General features: G+C 39.0%; 1 protein-coding gene across 1 annotated transcript in view; it reads left to right on the top strand.

The window, feature by feature from the left end:
- DNAH11 (dynein axonemal heavy chain 11) overlaps positions 1 to 17,235 on the top strand; it is a 281,712-nt gene that overhangs the window by 145,591 nt on the left and 118,886 nt on the right. Inside the window, 7 exon segments of the mRNA XM_059728936.1 lie at positions 3,391 to 3,556; positions 6,469 to 6,571; positions 7,363 to 7,602; positions 9,259 to 9,420; positions 11,310 to 11,503; positions 13,907 to 14,069; positions 16,166 to 16,289. Coding sequence (XP_059584919.1) covers positions 3,391 to 3,556; positions 6,469 to 6,571; positions 7,363 to 7,602; positions 9,259 to 9,420; positions 11,310 to 11,503; positions 13,907 to 14,069; positions 16,166 to 16,289 — 1,152 coding nt within the window.

The following is a 17,235-nucleotide window of genomic DNA, read 5'->3' as shown; positions in this document are numbered from 1 at the left end:
ATTCTGCTGTATTTGTAAGAGATGCCTCTATGACTACATTACAAATTTAGTATATGAAGAAATGTTTTAAAAGCTTATTTTTAAAGAGCTCATTTTATCATGTGAAAAAAATCCAAACTGTTCAGGAGTACATGCCCTAATACCTTGCAAAGCTTACTATAGTCTTAGTGAGTCTTGCTCAAATTAGGTAATTACCTTAGTTTTATAAACTCACTCTGATGTAAAATGTATTAAAGAATGGCCCACACCACACATTATTTAGATTTTATTTTAAAATGCAATTGTGTAAATTATTTATATAGCTGCTTATGTATAATTTAGGTAGATGAATTATCAGGTTTTTCTGCCTTGCACAAAGTCATCTGTGATCTCCTTTACTTAGGGTATGTCTCTATTGCATCTTGGAGGATGGAGGGTTAAATGACAAGAAAATTTATGCAAGTTAGGTAGTTTCCAGTTCATAGATATGAGAAGGAAGTTGGTAGAAGAGTCAGGAGATACAGGTACAAGGAGTAGTTGGAATCATAGTGGTGAACTAAAGCCCAGGAACCTTCAATTTGACTACATTGGGTCAGGAGTTAGTCACAACAACATGCACTCTGTCCCATACTTGCATATTAGCTTGGGTTCAGTGAACCCTTAAGCATGTATTTAATGCTTTAAGTGTGGCTTGTATGAGGTTTTGGGCAACAGTACTTGGCACAGTAGACAAAGGGCCTGCAGGTAGATGTATCCGTCATATGATTATTTGCAATAGGTATTTAGTCAGCTTTCATTGTTTTCTACTGCACTGGCTTAGCAACAGTAGGTTTGTATTGCATATTTAATTTTAGCAGGCTTCAGACATGGTTACAGAGGAAGAAAAATAAGAGTTTATATTTCTATAGTGCTTTCAGTCAGAGGATCATAACACGTTAATATATTAAATGTATTAAGCTTCAAAGATGAATGATGCTGCTTTTAAGTAAAAAGATGCAGAGTATATCCACTGTTTAAAGATTAAATAGAACTGTCACATCCTGGATTCATTTATCAGCTAGTTTCTTCCTCCCTCTCTTTTTTAGTTTTGGTTTAATATTTCTGTCAACTTTTATCTTCTTTCCGGTTAACTTTCTGGAAAGGTCAGGCTAGCTTTTATGTCCTGGTCTCAAAATATGATGTGCATAATTGGACTTCTTGTCAGGAGTCACGGCAGCAGGCAGGCTAAATTACCCCCAGTTAGCCTGGCTGCTTATGGCCTAACTACCGCCAGTTGTCTGTATGTTTGTGGACTGCCTGCTTATAAACTTCAGCTCAGTGCCTAGGGCTAGGGACAGAAGTTACACACAAAGCAGTTTAAGTCTTCAGAAACTGATTTAAACCTGTAACAGAACACGAGCTCAGTGCATAGAAACCAGTTTCAAAATAGCTGAAACTGGTTTAAGATAAACCTGGTTGAATGTAGTATCAGACGTAACTGATTTGGGTCCACCCAGTTTATGAAACTTCTGTCCCAGACCCCTTCCTTGTTTAAGTTAAATCAAAGTCCTGCAGCATCCCAGCATGCTTCCCAGCCCTGTTCTGGGCTGTACTATCTGCTCCAGCAGAGAAGGGTTGGTGGGGGGCCAAGGAGGAGGGTAAAACCCACCTTCCCCCTACTGCTAAACTTACTGAAACTTACTATTGGCTGTGACTGTGGCCTACAAATCCCAGAGGCACCTGGAAACAGGAAGAGGATATGTTGAGCAACCCTGGAGAGTCCTGCTGCTGTGATTCTGGACTGAAAATTCCAGAGACCTCAGGGGCAGCAGCAAGAGGAAGCAAACCTACCATCAATGCTGGTTACAGGCATGCTCTAGCACCCCTTGACTTCTGGCCTGAGCTACTGTAGGCATGTGGCTGTATTTCCTGAATCAGAAGTAAATGTGTGTTCAGTTGTTTCTCAGTTTAGTCTCTGCAGTTTAGACTAACCTACAAAGGCTGAATCGATTCAGCCTCGGGCTTTTTACCGTGTGTACTTAGCCTAGGAGGCTACTCATCAGGACAAATACCTCATTGTCTAATCTTGGGTTTCTGACTCCTTTTTCCTAGTTTCTTACCTGTTGATTCCTAGTTTCCCAGTTCCTGGTTCCTGTCTATTTGTTCTTAGTTCCCTGGATCCTGTTTGTTGGTTATTAAGTTCCTGTTCACTGGGTCCTGCTTGTTGCTTCCTTGCTTCTGGTTTTAACCTGTTGCTTCCTTGTTCCTGCCTGCTGACTCCTTGTTCCAGACTCCAACTTGGACCCCTTTGTTTCCAGACTGCCTTGCTGACTCCTGACCTTGCTGACAGACTTCAATCCAGACCTCTGACATTTGACAAACAGTTCCTGCTTAGTTTGGTAGTCACTCCCATTCTATTCCTCTACAGCTACAGCTGCCTACTCCGGACCTTCTGGCTAGTGACTCCAATCCAGTTCCCTGCCTCCAGTTCCTGACCCCCTGGTTTGTGGTTTTACTGAAGGTGACTACCTACATTTCAGTCCCTTAAAGACCTCAGCCACCTTACCCTCCTGATCTCCTGATCTGTTGGGACCCTTGCTTCCTGACTGTGTCTGCTTCTGCTTGGTCCTCTGGACTGTAACCTTATTGGCCCAAGCCCTAATCGCCTACATCCCAGTCACACCTTTGACACTTCTGTAACTCAGTTCCCTAAACACAGGTGAAGAAGTCTGTCCTAGCGCATTGTTTCTTATGATTGAAATCTAAGGGTCACATCTTACAAGTACAGTAGAACACTGAGCAGGTACACTTCAATCAACCTCACATTGCTGCAGGCTGTTTCTACAGTGCTTCTTTCTTTAACAGCTGTTTAAGGAATTATTGCTCCTTTTTTATCAGGAAATCTCTTGCTTTTTGTGAGAATTTGGAAAAAAATATCTTTCCAAATTCCATTATGTGTTAGCACAAGACTTTCAAATTCAGTCTCTGGCCAAGGGCAGAGGTTAACTTTTAGCCATTTTAAATAAGGGAAGAGGATCTGCCACTCAGGAGACTTCATTGTTTGTTACTATGTAATGCTTACCTCTTTAAGCTCCTGTGACATACAATGGCTATACTACAAAAGCGTGCAGACATAAGAGCTTGAATCATCTGGTAATAGATTAGCCATATGTGTTGATAACTACACAGAGGTCAGTCCTAATTAGGGTGTAGTAGTTTGATGTTCTACTGTATTTAGGTGCCTGAAGGTGTAGATAGACATAAGGTGATATGTACATAAGTGCGCCAGGTCTGAAATGATTGGCTCTTGAAAAGCCTGTAAAATATCTTTAAAAATCTACCCGTGAAAGACTTAATTTTGTATTTTTGGTTCATTTAGTCTCTTTGCAGTTTGAGTATGGTAATTGTGTCATATACTACATAACGTTTTAGAGATTCTTGAAAAATCCCTGGAAAAAAAAGCTGGCCGTAACTATGGACCTGCAGGGAACAAAAAGTTGGTTTATTTTATTGATGATATGAACATGCCAGAAGTGGACATGTATGGAACAGTTCAACCCCACACACTGATTCGACAGCATATAGATTATGGCCATTGGTAAGCTTTTATTGTTTTTTGTGCTAAATCATCATGTGATAATTATGGGCTAATATTAATAACTATTATTCCATGCCAAAATATATGTATAAAAAAGAACTAGCACAAATTTAAAATAATTAACTCTTTTTAATTTTATATTTATTAAATATCAAAACATGTTTCTGCTCTATAGTACCAGGCTTAGGAAATGCAGGAAATAGGAGAGTCTCTTCTTAACCCTAGGAAATTTAGGATTGAATTTTGCCCTGAAATGTAAGATTTAAAAAATATATTTTCTTGCTAAAGTAACTATAGATTGTATTCTTGTTGTTCATAGACTGTTGCTTTAATACAATCCTAATAAGTTCTTTCCATTTATAATATATTGTGGATATAAGTTCCATAGCACTATTACCATAAATAATACAGATTATTTTTAGCTTTTTCAGTAGAAGGCTAACTCAAATTCTTGTGACCTCTACACTCAGTCCTACTTCTCTATTAGCTATAGTACTCATTGAAGTTGTTTTAATAAATTCTGTGTTGAGTTCTATGGAAATATGAAACATACGTTCAACCCTTGAATAATACTTATCTCTTTGTATTATGGGGTGCCCAAGATTTCAGTTGTAGACCCACCCCTCCACTCCCCAGTGTGCTAGGTGCTATATGAAATAGCACAAAAAATAGTCATTGCCAAAATAAATACAGTTTGTCTACTGGGAGTATGTTAAAAGTCCAAAATAAAGAAATAGCCTATGCCATCTCACTCTGTGCCTTTAGAAACTCTTTCCTGAGTCCTATTAGGAAAGGCTTAGTTTTGCCTTCTACTTTCTTCATGTGATAGGGTAAAATACATTAACTGTATTTTATCACATCATGGAAATACTCTTGTATCTGACTTGGTGGTAAGAGAGCAAACAAATGAACAAACATCCATCTAAAAATCCACTGCCGAGGTAGGGACACTTACATACTCATGTGCACACATGACCACACATGCTTTGACAGCACTGGAAGTTAATGTGCCTGCTCAACTCCTTTCTTTCACCACATATTCCATTTTTCATAGTTTAAATAGAGGTTAATGGTTTGTTCAACTGAGCTGTATAGCACAGAAGAAGCTAGTACCCTTCTTTGTCTGCCTTTTCCATGCAAAGACATCATCATTGCTGGAGCTAGGAAAAGACATAAGTTTAATCTAAAAAATATACATCACTTTTTAGTTGCTCATGCTTCCTCCTAAAAGAATGATACCAGATGTCCACTGAATATTGTTAGGGCACAAGACAAAAAGAGAAGAAAGGAAGTGACTGCTTCAATATGAGGCATCTCTATAATTCGGTGGAAACCTCCAGCTCCAATCAAAGTGATGGCAAGCTAACATAACTCAGTTCCTGTCTCTTTTACCATTCCTCTGGCTATAACCTGTCTTGGTTTTTTCTTCTGTTTTTAAAATGAGTATCCCAAATCTCCACAACATCTAAAACTATTCAGGTAGTTTAGTTTAAAAGTTTGGACATTTAAATTTGATAAATTAATTGTAAACCAGAACATAGTTAACTGAGTCCTGATTAATGCACTTAATCTCCATGCTTATTTTTAAGCACTGGAGTAATACTATGAACTTCAGTGTGACTACTTGTGCTTAAAGTTAGGTATGTGTGTTAGCCCTTACAGAATGAGACTTTTGAGAGAGAGAGAGAGAGAATATACAATACTGTGAGATAGATGCAATTTATCATGGTAATATGACCACCATTCATTGTGTGCATGGTTTTTTGTCATTTTATAATAGTTTTGTATTGTTTTATTTTAATATAAATATTGTGCTTCTTATAATACAGAAAATGATCATATACTTAGCTAGTAAGATGCAGAGAGATTTGTGACCACATTTTCAAAATCAGTCTCTGACTTCGGGTGTTTCTGTTTTTTGAGTGCCTTACTTCAGCTAGGTAGGGTTTGAGTTTGAAGAAGTGTTGAACAATCTGTATCTCGCGTTGACTTTTCATTTAAAAAAACAAGACCCTACATTTCTGAATCTAAGCAACCAAAATATTAAGGGCATTTTGGGGAGGGGGGGAGTTCATTCCAGGTATAAAAAGAGTCATTTGCAGAGTGCCAGGAGGTGTAACCAGGTTCCCTGAATCATATTTCTCATACCTGATCCATTATAGTGGTGCCCATGACTTACGTTCACCAAGTTATAGTTTCAAATCGCACCTTATTTCTGTAGGTTTCAGTCTTTCAAATATGCTTTGATGCCTGTTTACATGCTGCCCCTATACTCGGAACAACTTTCCTTTCCTGTGTGCCAAACCTATCTTTGGTGCTCTCTCTCATTGACAAAAGCTGGTAATTTAACTTAGCTATGTCTTCTATGCCTCTGCATTCCCACACTCGTTTGTTCTCCTTAACTGTATTGTGTTTGTACAAGGTAGTCAGCAGCTGGAATGGTCTATATTGTAAAGAGCTATGCTAGAGCTTGTTAAGCTTTTTCTATCAAAAAAAGCTGTTCTGTAGTAATCAGAACATTTTATGGGAACACAGTGTGCTGATTTTGACAGGATTTCCAGTGGATAGGTTTTAAAAAAAACTTTAAATCAAAATGGAGCATTTCGTTCTACTTTTCTGTTTCATTTTGGCTATTGTACTGCACTATGTTCTAATGTTCCAACATTATCAAAACATTTTAATAAGGCTGTCTTAATGGTTCCAAATTGAAATTTGTCAAAATTTCTATATTTTGCTAAAGTCCAACTTTCATTCAGATTTGGAGCAAAAAGTAAAACAGCAAGAATTTCCTGCCAAAAGCAGTGCTTTTTCCAACTATCTCTGTTAGGTGTGCATATTTGCGATGCTTTGTCATGAATTAAGTTAATTATTTATTATTATTGTACATTCAAGATATATTTTCTGTACCTTAGGTACGATAGGCAGAAGTTAACTGTCAAAGAAATACATAATTGCCAATATGTTGCTTGTATGAATCCAACTGCTGGCAGTTTCACTATCAACCCTCGACTTCAGGTATGATTTTGAGTGCTGTATTATAGTAACCCTTTATTTGTTATTTAATGCATTAGCTATGATAATTTAGTTAGCTTCCCATCGCAGCAGACTTAAGGACATAGACTGCTTGCACATGTTAAAAAAATGTGCTTTACCAGAAGCAGCAGCAGCATGTTACTTCAACCTAGTTCTGTCACGTCTGCATAGACTGGGCACTTGAGTGGGGCCTTTTGACACTTTTATCTAATAGCTGAGTCAATCAGCTATTAGATAAAAGCACCAGAAAAGCCCCACTAAGGCTCCTGATCTATTCAGACATTGGGTGAGGCAAGATAAAATAATGTGCTGCTACTTCCTTCTCATCCAGAACTTACAGTAAGTAACAGGAGCTTTATACTTGAGATTGGGTATTATATCGAAGTTGTAACCAAGTCCTGAGCCTGCTGCTCCAGTAACACAAAGGAAGCAGAAAGCAACCAGATTTTCCCTGGTATGGAACATTTCTTTCACATTTTATAGCAGTTGCAGTCTCCTGAAGTCCCTGGCATGGAGAGTAGGAAGGGACTGCAGTTGAAGCATACTGCTATTCTTCCCTAGTGGTTGAGACATAATTAGTTGCAGCTAGACCACCCTGGCTGGCAACTATTAGCCTGCACCAATGCTAAAGCTGTGGCATAGAACCAATTTCTGTGGCACAGACCAGTCTGCCCCCTAACCTTGCTGCATACATACTCATCCCTTGATTATTGATTCTTATGTTCCCTTAGACTCAAAATCAAACCATTTACAATTGTCTTTTTCATTTCCAGAGACATTTCACAGTGTTTGCCCTCAACTTCCCATCTGCTGATGCCCTGAACACCATCTACAGCAAAGTCCTTGGTTTCCACTTCCAGCAGGATACCTTTAATCCATCAGTGTTGAAGAATGCCCCAGCCATCATAAGGGCAGCAATATGGCTTCATCAGACAATGGTTCAGAATTTTCTACCAACTGCTATTAAATTCCATTACATCTTTAACCTGAGAGACCTTTCTAACGTCTTCCAGGTCTGTATCAAAAACTGACTTTCATTCTGGCATAATTAAGCTTATTACAGTAAATCTATGGACCAATCAAGAACAGGGCCCATTTATGCTAGATAGTACACAAACAGTATTCTGTACAGACAGTCCCTTTCTTGTAGAGTTTAAAATGAAATAGTCAAGACATTAAGAAAGAGAAAGGGATGTAGCACAAGCAGAGTAATGGTGTACAAATATCATGCTAATGCCATGTATTTGGGATTGGGGGAGCAGAAGACAAGCTTTTTTGGAGGAAATGAGTCAATGGGCGCATCTGCATGTGAGACTACATCGCTGCAGCAACGCAATACAGCGATGTAGCATCTGTGGGCAAAAACTGATGCTGCCGCTATGTCACCATAGCAATGCACTCCCTCAGTATAATGTGTTGCTATGGCAATGTAGCAGCTAACCGTGCCCTGCCTTTTGGAAGTACTAAATGATGGTGCAGTAACAACAGTGCCGTAGGGGCACATGTAGACTCACCCTATGAAGGGTATGTGGAGCAAAACTGTGGTACAACTCTCTGCAGTACAAAGCAGCACTATGCTGAGACACTGAGCAGGTGCAGAGCATTGCCATGTGCTACATAAATATGAGTATCTCTTGTCCGTGCAGTGTTGTTGTACCAGCCTCCTTGGCTGGGAGGGAGAGTATTCTGCAGTAGCCAGGTGTGCCCATGTACCCAGTCTGGAACAGCAGCTGGCTACTGAAACTTGTTAACATACGAAGTGGGTGCAGATCAATTTTGAACTGAATATTTTTTCCCTTTGTCTGTGCTTTCCAGTCTGACATAATATACACACTTTTTCAGTCTTTTCTCTTAACAGGTGATTTTTATTCAGGAAATACAATTCTGAGGGGCAGTTATTTTTACTGAATACAGGTGGACTTCCTGTATTTTGCAAAAGCACAGGGTAGGGTTTATCTACTGAAATGATAGCAGAAGTGGGGGAGAGACCAGAAAAAAACTCTGACGTCTGCCTGGGTTCATGAGGAAAAATATTTCAGCATGGCAAACTTAAATATTTTTTCTACTTCCTGAAACAATTCATGTAGAGCATTTGATGGTAGAATCATTTTCATTTAAGGGGCTCAAGGATGGAGTTTAGAAAAGTTAAATGAAATGTAGGAAAGGGGTGAGTAATGCTGAACATTTTGAGGAAAACCTCATTAATCCAACTTTCTGTAAACCTCAGACTTCAGATCTGCACAGGAAATAGATTTTTTCTGTTTTCTCTTCACTGCAACTCAGACTAGCAAGTTTCAGCTGCTAGACTGAGACTAGACCGAGGTCTAGTATTTGTGATATACAGTATAGAAGACATCAGTATTTTTAATATAATTTTTTCAGACATTTGATTGCCTCAATTATTTGCTAATCTGAGCAACTATGATACAGGTAAGAGAATTTAGAAACCCACATACAGTTTTACAAGTTTCCCAATCAATTAGTTGCATCAATATATGAGGAAAAAATTAAAAGAAAGTGAAGTATGAGAAAGACAACACAAGTATAGAGAAATAAGGGGACTTGTGTTTAGGAAGAAAAGAGCAAGTCTTACTGGCCTTCTAAAGACTGATTTAAGTTGCTACTGAATAGCAAAATATTTGACAAAGTGGCGTTGTTATTGCTTTCAGGGAATTTTATTTGCTACACCTGAATGTTTGAAGCAGCCAAATGATCTCATACGTCTTTGGCTTCATGAATCTTCACGTGTTTATGGAGATAAACTGGTAGAAACAAAAGATTGCAGCTCTTTTCATAAAAGGCTGCTGGACACTGCACACAAGTATTTTGAGGTATGGATATCTCCTGGAAATATTTTCTGCAATGTTAATAAATTAGAAGCTTTTCAGTGATATGTTAAGCTTCGTAGAAAAGACAAAAAGATCCATAATATAGCCCAAGAAGTTGCCCGAAGTAAATATGCTGATTTAGTACATCCCCTTTAATCTTATCTGTTAGCATCTGATAAAATGCTAACCTTATCTGAGAAGATGCTAATCGTATCTGTTAGCATCTTTTCTGCTGAGGGAAAGAAAGTACTAGCTTGATAGAAAGGAACTATACCAGCTTATTCAGATTCAAAGTGGGCAAGCTATTTTCAGTTTGAGGTTATAATTTGCAAAGGTGGTCATTTTCCTTCTTGATGATAGTTCTCATTTCAATGTTTGATTATCTGTGAGAATTTTCAAGTATCTGCCGCAATGTTGTTAGCAACTTAAAGCAAACATTTAAATCTTCCCTTAAAATGGAGGCAATGACCTTGTTACGGTCATAAATCTCCATGTACTTAAAGTCGGGGAGGATTGGCATTAGTTTTCCTTTCCCAAAATAGTTTCAGTTGATTAATAATGCACATGCAGCTACTTAATTCAATAAAAATGTTTTTCTTAATTCATTTCGTGATTACAGAATGTAATCATGCATCAGATTACTATAACAGTATATGATTTTGACATTTGAGGAGCAAAAGTAGTAAAAATAAGGGCACTGTAACAGAAAATAAACAATGATTAGATGAACCAAGTTTACAAATAAATACAGATAAAGGTTTCACATGAAACCATCTGGAGTAAACTCTTATCTGATTTACAGTAACATTCCAAGGGATGTACACTAGAGTAAAATATGGTTCTCTACTTTTATTCCCTTAATAATTTCTTTATCTACACTTTCATGAAACTTTGAACCCTACCACATGTTATACAACTGAAGACATGATTAACTTGTAGCCCAGGCATCCATTAAAGCAGTTTATGGCATCCTAAAGCTAGGAATAGGCCATGAAGTTATTCCACAAAAAAGTGGCTGGTTCCTATCATGCCATGAATTGAATGTGTGGCCAGATGCACCCCCATGCTGAGCCCCTGCAGCTTGGAACCTGGATCACCAGATGGGACTCCCAGCCAGGGGAGCTCGTGATGCACCACTACAGCTGGGAGCCCAGATAAACTGGTGGGATTCCCAGCTGCAGGAATTTGTTACTTGCTATACAGGATGAGCCTTATTGCCTTCGCTGGCAAAAAGGCATGATGGTGTCTGCTCAATCCCAGAGATATACCTCTTCCCACGCGCAAGTGAATTATGCATCAGTTCCCACCATGCCTTTATCAGCATGTCTGGCAGGGGCCTTTATTACAACTTCATCTCCCTTTGCTTGCTATAGTATGTACAATGAATATACTGCTAGTGCAATCAACTGAATGCAGAAATGGTACTAAGAATGCCGTGGAACATAATCTGGAATTTCATACTGGCTGCTGTAAGGATTTTGTAAAATTAGCGGTGTCTTGACACCAGTATCAAAGTGTGAATTAACTAATAAAAGCTGTGTTAATGACCTTCTATTTATCCGCCAGAACATCTTTTACTCCAAAATATACTTATTCTCCATCAGGCAAGGCACTGGGACTATCGGCTGGCATCCATCTGTAGAAATTGCACATTTCATGAAAAAAATCATTTTTTTTTTTTTTTTTTTTTTTAGCAAGACTATGGAAATTTTCAATTTGACAAAAAAAAAAACCCTGAACATTTTAAATTTATTTTTTCCCCTGAACCCTTCCATGAAACCTTGCATCTTTCTGCACTGTTGAACTGGTCATTAAATGTAGAATATTCCCTTTGCCTTTAACAACTTTGCTTTTTTTTTTCTCCCCCCTCTTCCTCCCCCTCAATTTGTTAGGGTATAGAAGATCATGTGCTACTCCAGCCCCCTCTCATTTATTGCCATTTTGCAAATGGGATTGCAGACCCTCTGTACATGCCTGTCAAGAAATGGGAAGTTCTGAGGAAGATGCTTACAGAGACCCTTGAAAGCTACAATGAGATGTATGCTTCTATGAATCTAGTTTTATTTGAGGATGCTATGCAGCATGTGTAAGTAGACTTATGAAGTCCCATAGGGAATGAACCTATTTATGCACAAGCCATATAGTCAGGGTTGGATGAAATGATGACATCAAGGAATTATTTAATAAGAAATTTGTTTTTGCTACTCGGAAGCACCTGCATTCTGCAGTTGTGCTTATACTCAACATGCTTCACTGTTACCATAAAGGAGGTGTGGGTTGCAAGTATGTAGTTAAGGCTGAGTCCCCCTTTTACACATTGAGCAGGAATTTCTCTGTGCGGCATGAGAAATAGAGCACTGCCAACCCACATTTACAGTGTTTACTCACCGAGCACAGAATGATTTTTCTGGGAACCCACAAGAAAATCCATGCAAGTGATTAGGTTATTAATTAAATTGGATTCTTTCAGGAATTGAATGTCATGCTTGTCATGCAGGAAGAGGAGACATGTGGGGAAAAAAATCCAGTCAGAATGATTACAAGTTTGAAATTTGACAGACAGTCTTTAAAACAATTAAAAAACATTTTTATGTTATTTTTTTCTCCCTGTGTTAGTAGATTTGCCTAGACTATTTTTGGCTGTCCATTTTTATCTTAACTCTTAAGGGAACTGAGTTTTTAGCATAAAAGTAGCAAAATACTTTCAACTGCATCATTGTGAGGCTAAGTCATAGCTGCCCTTGTCCAGATTCCCTTTGGACATAAATGGGAACCGCTCCAGCTTCAGTTGACAATTTGGTTTGTTTTCTGAAATCATCAATTTACACTGTTTAGTGACCACTTGAGCTCTTTCTTTTGTGGCAAACATTTTCTTTTTTGAAGGTATAAATTAAAGCTTGGAGTTCAGAAGGTCTCCAGGAACAGATTCTACATCAAAGTTTAGTTAAACTCTGGGTCATTTTAGTGTAGGCCTCCTGGGCATTTATACACACACATTTTCATGCTCCATCACGTGCAGTTGTATAAGCAGCAAAATGCATGTCAGCGCGCAGAAAATGGCAGTGGTGTGTTTTTAAAATAAAACACCTTCAATGTGTTTTAGTTCAAAAGCATGCCACTGCTATTTTCTCAGCACTGATGTGCGCTTTGCTGTTTATACAAATGTATGTGCCGCAGTGCCGGGCACCGTGGCACAAACGTGTACAAATGCACCCTGATACGAAGTGCTGATGTACTCTTAGAATGTGATCAATGCCCATTAAAGTTAATGGGAGTCTTTCCACTGATTATAACTTAGTATTGATTGAACCTTTCAAGTCATGTTTAACAACAGGTTATCATAGAACTAGTACATCCTGTAAAATCAGGTAGAGGAATGTTGCAGCATCTGAGGAGTTGTATGTCTGCACTGCAGTGATAATATGCTGCAAATGGGGCGCAGCTGAACACCCCCTACCCACCTGATCACACTGTGATATGTTCCACATCTGTAAAAACGCCAGTGAGGCCACTCTGGGACATCCTTCTGTGGCTCTTCTTGAGACCAGGTCCTACCTGTGCTGTGCTTCAGAGCAGCTATTATGGATGAATCTACAGGAGCAGCCTGCATTTCTGGGTTTGGAGTATGATGATGGGCACAGCCTACATGGAGCTGCCCCAGTGTAGATGTGCTCCATGGCCCCTGACACATGTTACACTTAAGATACAATTAACTGGTTAATTACATCTTAAGTAATAATCTGGCCACATGTTCATTCAATTAATAGTGTGATAAAACCAGGAATAAGAGACAGAATTATTACACAAAATATGTGTAATAACTTTTTAGCTGGTTCCTAACATGCCTTTAATTAAACATACGGCCAGTGCTCCCGAGTTCAGAGCACGCTCCTATGTGCTCCAGACGCTGGGAGCACCACTCAGCTAATCAGAGCTCCCAAGTGAGGGAGCACAATGAGCTCCTCTGGCTGGGATCCCCAGTCACTGATGGAGGTGCCAGCCACAAGAGTGCATAATGCACCCCCATGGCTGGGAGCTCTTATCAGACAGGTCCCAGCTATGGGAGGTCATGGTGCACCCCTACAGCTGAGAGTTCCCAGCCACAGGAGTGAAGACAGCTGGTGCATCAGCACTGGCAATATGGTGTGATGGGTTCTGATGTTCAATCCCATACTTGCATCACCTCCTATCATGCATGTGTGGCATGACAGGAAGCACAGTTGTTGGGATTGCACATCAGATCCCATTGCACCTTCTTTTTAATATTTGTCAGTAGCTTAAGATACTTTGACAAGGAGTATTAATCTGTATGTTCTAATTTTGGAAAATTGCCAGCATGAAGATGAGATGAGGGTAGCACATCTTGAGATGTCAGGACAACTTTAACATTGTAAAAAATTCAAATTCAGAGCAATCCAGAAAAGTTAGAGAAATTGGGTTAATACAGTGCTTGTATTCTACATTATATAATTCCTTTTTTCATCATCAGGTGTCGTATCAGCCGTATCTTAGAAGCACCTCGGGGTTATGCACTTCTGATTGGAGTGGGTGGTAGTGGAAAACAGAGCTTGTCTAGGCTGGCAGCATACATCTGTTCCCTTGAGGTGTTCCAGATCACTCTGAAGAAAGGCTATGGGATCCAGGACCTGAAGGTAAACTAACAGATATTATTTAACTCTTTTGGAAAAGCATGACTTCAGGAAGGCACTCTAGTTATTACATAGGCTTAATAAGAGTGCAGATGGGGCGGTATAATTTACATTATCTGAAATGTATATATTTATATATTCAGTATTAGGTAATTTCCCTTAAAATGTTTGTCAATCTCCCTTCCCCCCACCTCTGATACCAGTTTTGTAAGATGCATAGATTTGTGTGAAATTATAGTAAAAAATTTATCCCTTGCATTATCAGTTTTAATTGTCAGTTTTAAGCTGATTAATTAATTAGATAAAACTATTACTATGAGGCTCGCAAGGCAAAATTAGGTCTGAACAGCATGTAAGGAAACAAATTGCTGCAAGGTAAGCAGGGGTGTGAGCTTAGCATGGCAGCTACTTTGCAATAATTGCCTATCTGCATGCTCTTACACCCCAGTAAATACAAGAAAACTTACTTGATTTTCCCTTGCCATTACAGTAGGGCTAGGGTTGTGTACAGACAGTTACCATCACAAAGCAGCTAGCACATTCTAAATTCACACTTTAGTTTATCTAATTCTAACTTATTCATGTGCCTATGCCCTGTCACTGGAGACTGCTCATATGTTCAAAGTTAAGCAAGTGCTTGTGTGATGTGCTGGACCAGGTCCACAGTGCACAGGACCTCAGTGAATTGATTCCTATGCACATCAGTTGTGGAAGAGCTGTGTGAAACTTCTCCCCCATATACTTTGCAGGCAGGAAGCAGAGGTTCCAAACCTAGCTGTCAAAAAGCCAAATAAGGGTCTGTGTATGAACCTCACTTGATGCATGATGACCCAAGATGCAGTTTCTGCCAGCTTATTCAAGCTACCAAAGAATATACTACATTGAATATCAGTTGTTAGCAGGAGATACATATGTAATGCATTACACCTTCAGCACATACAATAAGTAATAGATGCAGCAGATTTTTGCTTATAGTAAATAACATGCTTACATTTCAACTCTAGTTTTCCTCTCTGTGAAAAACACTAATTTGCAACCATGTGGAAGATAAGGGGGGCAGAGACATTGACTTTGCAAAAGCAAAACTTGGCCCTCATAGAGTTTCTGCCACATAAAAATCTTAGTAAAATATTCTAGTTAGGGGTAGTTCTGGCGATAGAGCCTTTTATATTTTTGTGTTCTTCAGTTTTGTATTGTGGGAATGTATGATAGCTTTGTGTCCTGAAGCTTTCATCATCTCCTTGTGTTACCCCCAAGTTCTACAGTTAGTTTGAAGTTTCATAGTTTCATGGTGCTCAGGGTCAGAAGTGACTTAAACAGATCATCAGGTCCAACCCTCTGCCCTGTTTGATTCAAAAGACAGTGACTTCAAATGAAAATGAAGCTATAGAAGCAGATCCTTTTCCCAGTTTAAGGACAACAAGGGAGGAAGGAATCCACTAACCTTTTTCAGTTCCTATTACTGGACTAGGTTGCAGACTTCATATAAATTCGCATTGGCCATTCTCTGTATCGTAAATGGAGTAAAAATGCACATGTAGTCAATGGCTTCTTTTTAAATTATTTATTCACTGGTGCTAGTCACTGTGTTAGTACACTGTTTAGCATAGTGACGCCCTAGTCCATAACTGGGGAGCAACAATACAAATAATAAACACTAATAATACTTTCCTCTCTTAATGAGTTCATTTAGGGTGGCCCATTCAACATAAGGAATAAGAAAACAAACCAAAAAGATGAACTTGTCTTTCCAGCATGATGCCTATATATTATAAACATGTTCCTGAAAGGGAGTTACTTGACAGAGGAGTTAAAATATCAGTTTTACTATATTGCAAGGGAGTTCTTTTTTGATAAGCAGCTTGCTTTCATCTTCAGTACGTGGTTTTGTCAACTGCAGTTCTTGTCAGCAGTTTAAAAAATGGAAGTAACCTATTTTTTGCCTTTAGCTGTGATTTGGCAAGTTAAAGAGATGTAAATAAATTGAAAGAAGCAGGTAGAGTCAACGATGTATTGCCATCAAATTGCATGCATTTCATGGGGTTTTTTCTGTATCAACATTTTAACAAAACATGAATGATTGCCTCCTTTTCTTATAGGTAGATCTTGCCAATTTGTACATCAAGACTGGAGCCAAGAACATGCCCACTGTGTTTTTGCTGACAGATGCCCAGGTTCCAGATGAACACTTTCTTGTGCTGATTAATGACTTGTTGGCATCAGGTGATTAGACCAACACATTTCTTGAAAGTTCTTCCCCAGTGACAAATGATCTGTGGTTTCAGTGAACTTTAAAGAGAGATTATTTGTCTTTGAGGTGTTTGTAGGGGGAGTCTTTTGGGAAAAGCCACATAAACACAGCTAACTTGAGTTTTGTATCTAGTGTGCTTAAAAAGCAAAGTCCCCTGAGAAAGCTTAATAACAAGGTCATGCAATTCATTTGTGCACCTGATTCTCCTCTCTACTTAATGCCACTTTTACACTGGCCTAATTCTTTTGACTTAAGTGGATTCATTCATGATTACAGTAATGCCGTGGTTTTAAAACTATGTTCTGTGGAACCCTAGGGTTCCACAATAGGTCATCAAGGGTTCCTCAGAGAGAGTGGGGAGATAATGGTGGAGTGGGCCAGGAGGTGGTGCATTGCTATTGCCAGGATGGGCCACCTAGCTCGTCCTCAACTCACATGATAGGGTTCAGGGTTTCATGGCAGAAGCAATAAAATGAAAGGGTTCCATGACTTGGACAAGTTTGAAAATCACTGCATAAGGAGGAGAATTGGGCTCTGAATGTTAGATGACTCTGAATGTGGGTGACACAGACAGGTGCAGGAGGTGTTTTGACTGTTTTCTTTGGCTAGGTGGGAAGAAAGCACTGGAGGTCTTGTAACATGGTACAACAGTCTGGGGAAAAGCTGAGAACAAGTGATCCTCAGAAATTAGAAATGCTAAATGCAAAATAGGTTTTCCTCTCTCAAAAAGAAAATTCTCTCTGCAGAAAATAAATGTTTGAGTAGCACTAGCTAATTGTTTTTGTTGTTGCTGTATATCATTTACATTATCATAATGCCTAAGAACTCCCTCTTTTTGGAACAGACCTGCATTGTGCTATACAGTAAAACTGTGATGCATTTTAGTTAGTTGCTCAGACTCTCTTTTTGGGGTCTCTC

Source organism: Alligator mississippiensis, chromosome 5 (assembly GCF_030867095.1).
Source record: "Alligator mississippiensis isolate rAllMis1 chromosome 5, rAllMis1, whole genome shotgun sequence".
NCBI classification, from domain to species: Eukaryota; Metazoa; Chordata; order Crocodylia; family Alligatoridae; genus Alligator; species Alligator mississippiensis.
This window is presented reverse-complemented; position numbering and strand designations above follow the sequence as displayed.